This window comes from Amblyomma maculatum, chromosome 8 (assembly GCF_055883805.1).
Source record: "Amblyomma maculatum isolate TAMU_Amacu chromosome 8, ASM5588380v1, whole genome shotgun sequence".
Classification (NCBI taxonomy): domain Eukaryota; kingdom Metazoa; phylum Arthropoda; class Arachnida; order Ixodida; family Ixodidae; genus Amblyomma; species Amblyomma maculatum.
In genome coordinates this window covers 14,848,057-14,856,811 of record NC_139351.1, presented here as the reverse complement: position 1 = coordinate 14,856,811, position 8,755 = coordinate 14,848,057, and the positions used below count along the sequence as shown (strand labels likewise).

General features: G+C 45.0%; 1 protein-coding gene across 1 annotated transcript; it reads right to left on the bottom strand.

Annotated features, from left to right (window-relative positions):
• Positions 1–984: 984 nt before the first annotated feature.
• On the bottom strand, positions 985–8,387 carry LOC146180584 (uncharacterized). The gene is made up of 2 exons (XM_084577807.1): positions 8,162–8,387; positions 985–2,337 (listed from the first exon to the last, which is right to left on the bottom strand). Exons 1-2 carry the CDS (start codon positions 8,343–8,345, stop codon positions 1,955–1,957), a joined length of 567 nt encoding a protein of 188 aa, XP_084433933.1. The 5' UTR covers positions 8,346–8,387; the 3' UTR covers positions 985–1,954.
• Positions 8,388–8,755: the final 368 nt, after the last annotated feature.

Below are 8,755 nucleotides of genomic sequence, written 5' to 3'. Positions count from 1 at the left end.
TAAAGCGACCTAGCGAAGCTTTGGTAATGACCAGTTGGAACAGCTTATAGTACGAAACAGCGCTGTTTTAAAATCAATTACCATGTAAAAAAATATAATCTGAAATCTTCACCTTGTTTTGTTCTTGTAGCTGGTTTTTTTGTTTTTCAAACAACTGCATATCGGTTCGGATCTTCACCTATCACACGTGCTTCCTTCTTCCCGTTAACCGAGGCGCAGACCTTCAATCGTGTGTTTCTCCAAGTTCACTGTGTCACAGTGAACTGTTCAAACGCGTACCTTTTACGTGCGTTCCTTCGAAGTCGCCTGAGCGATGTTCTAAGCTACAAACAGTGCATCAGTGCCAGTGACTGCATTGCGAACGTTGAGGACTAGCGGCCGTTTAGAATACAGGACTCTAGAAGTCTAGAAAGAGGAACTTGTCTGGGCGGCCACTAAGCATGAGTCCTCATAAATAAATGTGAATAATTTGTGTGTTCGCTCGTATGATACGCAGACATTTATTTCTTTTGTTACTCGGTAGCCGGCGTAATTGGCATTTTCTGTCTCAATGATGAAATACACAGCACTAAAACAAACAATATTCCATTGCTCGTATGAGCACGAAGCTAAACGCGTCTAGGAGTCCTAACTATATTCTCTACAAGTGATCAATTATGACGTTGCACATTGGTGTAATTCATGTTTATTTCGGCACCCGAAGTATGTGACACTTCCCATTGAATCACGTGGTCATGTGCGAACTGTATTTTATGCAGCCGCAGAAATAACTGCAGATTGGGAAGCCAAAAATCAGCTCGGATTGTTTTCTTAAACTCCACGAAAAAGTGCTTCCCGCAAAGCGACGGTTTCCCTGGGTGCGTCCTGTTAAAAAAGGCATTGAAAAAAGCTGGAGTTGTTCCTTTCATTACCTGAGGAGTTTATTACCGCACACGTCTTCGTCCTGTTGCTCCGTTTCGACCCCTCCCCCTCAAAAAGAAAAAAAAAAAAAAAAAAAAAAAAAAAAAAACAAGGAATAATTATCTGTGTCTTCGGGAGTGTTTGATAGCGCTATCGGCGCCCTGCTTTCCAGCCTAGCGAATGTGTTACACAATAAGCTTCAGAAGGTCGTCTTGACTCGGTGCTCCAGTCATTCAGAAACTGAACTGTTGTCGCGGCAGAAGCAAATGTTTCACCTCAGGATAGAAAACGAATAAGGATGATTGCCGGAACAATTGGTGCAGTGGTGCTGAACACCAACTTGCCCTGGCGCTGTTACCAACGGCCGGGCACTGAATTATAGTTGGCACGGAAGGATAGTTACTCATTCCGCTTCGCAAAAAGGATTGGCCAGCCTCTTCAGTGGGTTAAGAGTGCGGGCCAGTTGGTGTTCTATTACGTATTAATTCCAGCGCAGTATACAGCAAATTACACGACTAACACACGAGGACACACAAGTGCTGGACTTCCAACTGACATTCATTGGGTGATACGCTACTTATGTACTGATTTCCCAACAACATTAAGAAAATTTATTTGCTTGCCACTTCGTCAAAAAGACCAACTCTCTTTTAACAAATGCAGAGTTGTTCTTTTTCACGAAAATTCTTTTCCAAGTTAAAAATGTATTTTGCTATCTTGCGCTGGTATTAAAACACAATATTTTCCTTTCTTCTTCCTTCTATCACGGCATCTGTCAAAAGTGTCTACCGACCACTCTACACGTGCCTACACTTAAAGCTGACTGAATACGCTTTGATTGCAGATAGCCTCCGTCATGCGTGTTTGATGAGGGCAGCAAATTCCTAGCACATTAGTAAGGAAGACAACGCAGCCCTGCGGCCATCAGTTGACACTGATTTACGCACTGTGCAACCAGCAAACATCATCTTCCTGTGTCCGAAGTTAGAAAAAAAAAAAAACGCCATGCATAACAAAATATTCGGGACCAACGTTGAGTCTGCGCAGAGCACAGCTACCGTCGGTGAAGGTAGAAAAAGGTAAGCACGAACAGGCCAAGACGAGACGGTAGTACAGCGATCGCCGAGGAAGGTACGAGGGTGTGTCTCTGCATCATCAGTTGCTCTCGGTCCCAATTGAAGCCCGAGGAGCCTCGGTGGTGGACGGGTGGGGGCTGGTGGTAGGCTGGTGCGTTGTGGACTCCGCCCATCGTGTGGACGCCCTGCGGGCTCTGGCAGCCACGAATACGCGGACAGTGGCGGCTGGTGCTTCGCGTGCAGCACACGGTGGTCGGGTGGACGCCGGTCGGAAGGTGGGCCCCCGTTTGCGAAATATGGCAGCAGCGGTCGTGGTCCCAGCAGTAGCGGCCGCTTCCTCTGCAGTCTCCTGTCGTTCCTCCTGTCGGATCAACAGTTGAGACAGAGTTTGAGATCTGAAGTTGGAATGCGATTCTAGCCCCAATTTCCTTTAACAGACACTGAAAAAGGACCCACCGAGGGTAACAAAAGCAGACTGAAATTGAATCGCCTATCATCCCTCTACAAAATGTTTTGATTCAGCATATGTAGCATTAAAAATATGGGTGACTAAAAACTACTCCCGCGTTTTCTTACTCAGCTCACTGACAGGCCCGAGCGAGAAAAACAAAAATTACAAACGAGTACCACGCTCAGCTGTCACCACCGAGATCTTGTTGGGGATGGCTCACCCGCGAAAGCACCACCTGAAGAGAATAGGGAGTTGATTGGGGGGGGGGGGGGGGGGGAGGAGAGATGGGGGGAAAGGCTCAAATTTGGCTGTCCAGTCAGCGTCAGCCCTCCCCCCCCCCCCCTCTCCCCTTCAGCTCAACAGCCGAGGAGAGAATGGAAAGGGCGCCGGTCTCCTGCATGGCCGGGTGAGCTCACCGCCTCCTTCGCTGCGGCACTTACAGGCAAATGATAGCATTCTGCAGTAGTCTTCACTGTTGACACGAGATGATGCATAGTGAGAGCCCTGCACCATCGGTCGCCACGCAGCGCAAAAGTGGGAGTTTTTAAATATGACTACCATATTATCACTTCGCTTTTGAGGACTTGCACGCGACATGCGCGCTCAGAACCACTTCTACAGAATGCACACATTAGATGGCTAGTTTCCTAATCGTCATTTCTGGTACCTTTAAATGCAGCTGACGCTATTTCCTATGAAATACCATCAACAGCAAAGCATGAGACACTGTTACGCCTGAAATACTATAAACTACACAGGACGGTGGATGCAGCTAAAGCAATGCGTTATTAACACCCGAACTTTTACTTAAACCCCACAGCAGCTTTTTGAGTTTACAAGCATGCGCGGCGTCGAAAAACAATCACGAGGAGATCGTAAGTTGGAATGGACTCGGAAAGGAATTGCTCAAAGAAATGAGGATTACAGCAGCTTGCATGTGGTGCAGCGGTGGCGTAGAGGTAGAACACCCGCCTCGCATGCAAGACGACCGTGATTTGAATCCCGGTGCCGCGCAATTCGCTACCGAATAAAACAAAAAATCCGCGTGGCCATGGAATTGCATAAGCAGGTTTAGGGTGCCACATGATTCCGGCGAACACTTCCGGAAACCAACTTCCTAACCGCAAAAGCATTTTGCTACCTAAGTGTAGTGATTGGTTACAACTACAACTGGGGGGAGTTACTAGTTGAGTTTGCAGAGCGCAATAACTTACGAATCATGAATACCTTCTTCAGCAAACGGAAGAACCGGAAATGGACATGGAAAAGTTTTAACGGAGAGACTAAAAATGAAATCGACTTCATAATGTGTTCAACCCCTGCAGGGAAAGTGCGATGCAGTGACCACGGGATGGTGAGGTCCCGAATTAGTCTAGATCTGAAGAGGGAATGAAACAGATGAGTAAGAAAGAAGTCCATCAACTAAATAGCGGTGAGCGGGAGGGCAGAAGAGTTCAGGATCTCGCTACAGAATAGGTATTCAGCTCTAACCGAGGACGGCGACATTACCCTAGAAGCAAGGAACAGCAATTTCAGAGATATCATTACTGAGTGTGCGGTAGAAGTAGGCGGTAGGATGGTTAGAGAGGATACCGGTAAGCTGTCTAAGGACACAAAATATTTCATTAAGAAATGCCAAAGTACGAAAGCTACCATCTCAACAGACAGGATAGAACTGGCAGAGATATTAAAGCTAATCAATAAGCCTAAAGTCGCCGACATAAGGAAGTATAACATGGGGAAATTTGAGCATGCTCTAAAGAACAGGGGCAGACTTAAAGCGGTGAAGAGGAAATTGGTCTTAGACAAAATCAGGTTGTATGCTCAAAGGGACAAGGCGGGCAATGTCATCACGAATATGGATAAGTTAGTCAAAGTAGCCGAGGAGTTCTATACGGATCTATACAATAGCCGAAGTATTCAGGACGATACTAAGATTGGCAGCAGTGAAAAAACGTTGTACGTTTCACCAGTGACGAAGGACTAGGTTAAGAAAGCTTTAAAAAACAATGGAAAGGGGAAAAGCAGCTATGGATGACCAGGTAACTACAGATTAGTTGAAGGACGAAAGGGTGGTGGCGGGGGGGGGGGGGGGGTGTATTGTGCAAAGAATACTGGTCACCCTGTATGCACAACGTCTGGTGTCATCAACGGTAACGGAATCCTAGCAGAGCGCTAACATATTTATTCATAAGAAAGGGGACGCGAAGTACTTAAAAAATTAGACCGGTCAGCTTACTATCCGTTCCGTATAAGGCGTTTACTACAGTAATTGATAACAGAATCAGGACGACATTAGACTCCTATCGAGCAAAGGATCAAGCAGGTTTTCGGAAAGAGCACTCTGCTATCGATCATATCTACACCATCAACGAGGTGATCGAAAAATGCTCGGAATATAGCCATCCTTTATACATAGAATTCATTGATTAGGAAAAAGCATTTGACTCAGTAGAAACCTCGGCATTCATAGAGGCATTGCGAAATCAAGATGCTGACGAGTCATATATGAAAGTACTGGAAGATATGTACAGTGGCTGCACAGCAACCATATATTTAAGCATAAAGAAAGTAACAAAGTTCCCATAAAAAAGGCGTTATGCAAGGAGACACGATCTCCCCAGTACTATTCACAGCTTTCTTAGAGGAAGTATTAAGAGACTTGGTATGGGAGCTGTTAGGGATAAGGGTTTATAGAGAATACCTCAATAATCTGTGATTTGCTGATCACATTACCTTGCTAAGTAATTCAGGGGACGAACTACAAGGATTGATTGATGACCTAGACAGGAAAAGTAGAAAGGTAGGATTGAAAATCAATATGCAGAAGATTATTGGTAATGTTCAACAGCGTCGGGAAGGAACAGCTGTTTACGTTAGGTAGCGAAGCACTGGAAGTAGTAGGCGAATATGTCTACTTAGGACAGGTAGTAACGGCAGATCCGGAACACGAAAAGAAATAACAAGAAGAACAAGATTGGGATGTAGCTCATTTGGCAAGCACTCGCAGATTATGACTAGCAGCTTACCGGCATTGCTCAAGAGGAAAGTATACAACAGTTGCATCTTACCTGTACTCACCTATCGGGCCGAAACGTGGAGGCTAAGTAAAAGGGTTCCACTTGATATGAGGAAAACGCAAAGGGCTATGGAACAAAAAATGGCAGGTATAACGTTAGAAGATAGGAAGCATGCAGAGCGGGTCAAAGTAATAGCTCTAGTTGGTGACATAGTAGTGGAAATCAATAAGAAATGGGCATGTATAGGGCATATAGTGCGTAGAGAGGACAACCGATGGTCACTCAGGGTAACAAATTAGATTCCAAGGGATGGAAAGCGTTGCAGTGGGCATCAGAAAGTTAGGTGGGCGGAGGAGGTTAAGAAGTTCGCAGAGGTCAAGTGGATGCAGCTAGCAGAGGACCGCGTCAAAGGAAGGAATATGGGCGAGACCTTCGCCCTGCAGTGGGTATAGTCTGGTTGATGAAAATTATGATAATGATGATGATAATGATGATGATGATGATGCATATGGAAGGGATGATTACAATAAGGAACAAAAAGTCTGAGTTCATGTGCACTGAAATTATAACAAGACGGGAATACTTCGAATAGATATTGTCGAATAGGTATTGTCCACACATGCCACATTCTTATTAATAAGAGTAAAAAGTCATTGTTCTTTTCCACTTGATAATCGCTGGCCTCTAGCTTTTTTCAATCATTTCTTGCACCTATGAAAGAAATATTTACAAAAAGCAGCAGGCTAACATTATCACGTGTCCTCATCCATCACGTACATAAGGCACCTCAAGCCAGTAAAGAGGTGAAATAAAGATCTCAATCGCAACCCCAAGCAACTCCTTTATGCTTAATAAAATGTTTCTTAATCACCGCATGCGGTTGTCATCTTTCATGCTTCCTTGTTATGTCTTTCTTTTTTGCTACTTGTGTGATTCTCTTCTCTCATTATTTTGTGGTGTACCCATTCATTTTATGCTATATAGAGGCTGCAGCGGCCTTTCCAGTAAATATGCATCTGGTTGCACCATTCTCATTTTTCTCTTTCCCCCATCCTGCTTCTTTTGCGGCTGATGGGGCTATTGCGACAATTAACCTACATCCATACCCTTCTATCACACAATGACTTGCCCTGGCCTCATTTTACTCTTTGTCATATACACAACATATCTGCCTATGATTGAAGTGTCCTGCTCTCCTTCAACTTAAAAAGACAATGCAGAGGCGTTAGATCAACAACAGAGCCGATAAGTTCCATTAGGTGAAAGATTTGCGTCGCAAAGATACCTCCAATATGGCCCCAGGCTCACTGATTAATCACATCTGACGCGTTAAGGTGCTTGATTTGCTTAAATGTTCACCATTTCTTCTTATTTTGTGTAAGTTTCCCGTCACCTTTCCGAGCGTAGCGAAACGACTTCAGTTTGGCGAATTTTTATTTTTTTTTTCCAATGGCTTAATCATGCACACGGCCCCAGTATCCGCGGGTACGAACAGCCTTTGTCAAAAGTTTGAGCCCAGAGGGTTTGCTTTTAGGTCGTATATTATGACTTTTTTAACAATCGTGGAAGTCTTAGCCATTGGAGAGGGTAGGACGAAAAATATTCTTGCCTTCAACAAGTTTGGAAACCTGGGAATGCATTACGAGGCACACAGTATGGCTCAGAAGTAGACTCCATAGGCTCTAAACTTTTGACAAAGGGTGTACCTCTCCCTTTTGTCAGAACATCTTGCAGTGGCTACCGAGCTCCGCAGGAGTGTCCAGGACTACTTGGCAAATTTGAGTCTCGCAAAGCAAACGACTTCACAGCACACAGACAACACCCTCCAGGTTACCAAAATTATGAACTGCCATGATAGTAGCCTGTTGCGCCAGACTGCATTTGTCGCCAACCTGGCTAAAAGGTTGGTACGTATGTACTCACAGTTGAAGCAAGCCAGTGAGCCACTTTCGGAGTAACAAACAACAAACGTCGTTGTTACTTCCTGTGCTCTAAAATTTCCCATAGCCATCGAGTCATCAAGCTCACAAATGCAATATGCTTGCTTCTGAAAAGCGCTGCAGGCCAATTATAATTTATGTACTAGAAATGATTATCTTTCAGAATGCAGCCAAGCGTTTTGAAACAAAAAAAAAAAAAAGATGCTTTCTCTTCCTTCTTTTATTTTTTTTTTCTTCTTTTTTAAAATTTTTCTAGACTGGGGTTCGGATTGTGAGTAGGTTTTGCCGGATACAACTCAAGTGTTAGTAGCACCACACATAATTTCTCCATGACGGAATGTAGTTCGGGGTTAAAGCTTCTCTGCTGACCTAAATTAAAAGTCCAGCAGCAGACCAAATTAGGAACTCAAAAATAGCAATGCCTGTTTGGTGTGCCTGTTTGGTATGGTTTGGTTTGGCTTGTTTTTTGTGGTCAAGTTTCAAGCAATCTCGCTTAGTGTTCGGTGAAGCAGTACAAGCCGCGTACAGTGCCTGTAGATAGCAGCTGCTGTTTCTTTTTTAAAGTCGTACCCTACGATATTAAGAGATTGACCACTTTTTCTGCCTTCAGCTCAAGTGCAACTTGCGGACAAACTGCAATATATTTTAAGCTAAGACATTAAAGCGTCTGCGATATCTCCTAGTAATTTTCGACAGCTTGCCACTAAACTGATATCGATCGCTTGTTAGAAAAATAAGAATAGCGTTGGATTAATAGCGAAAGAGTACGCGCACCAGACACCACAGATCCTTGCGAAGAGATTCCCTGCTGCCTCCTCGTCACCACGGGTACCAGCAGAACCTTGCTTGGTCCGCCTGGCCTCGGCTCGACACCCACACGCACGCATGTCCTGTAGTTTGGCTCGCAGCGGTAGCCCTCCCGGCAACAGCCGATGGGGCCGCGGCAACAGTCGTCCATATCTGCCGAAGAAGGCACGGGCCGCGAACGGTCCGGGTTCCATCCGTAGCCTGCGTTGAAGCAGGCGAATGATACACAAGCTGCACTGATTCAGTGTGCCCAAGCACCTTTCTTTAATCATAGAGTACAGTCGGAGCACCGACCACTGCTGCTGAAGAAGCTGACGTTGAGAGATTTTATGCGGACCTACAATGCCTTTTAGACCGCACCCCATCATCAGACGTCGTTTTTCTCATAGGAGACTGGAATGCTAAGGTCGGGAGTGAAGAAATATCCGGAATTACAGGCAAGTTCGGTCTTGGTGAGCCAAATGAAGCTGGGCAGAGGCTAGTAGAGTTCTGTCAAGAAAACAACCTGACCATAGCGAATACTCATTTTCAACAGCACAAGAGGCGCCTGTACACATGGAT

Coding starts and splice junctions, on each gene's coding strand:
- LOC146180584 (XM_084577807.1), bottom strand. CDS start 8,345: ATGGACGACTGTTGCCGCGGCCCCATCGGCTGTTGCCGGGAGGGCTAC. Junction 2,338..8,161: donor GCAAGGATCTGTGGTGTCTG/GTGCGCGTACTC, acceptor TTGATCCGACAG/GAGGAACGACAGGAGACTGC.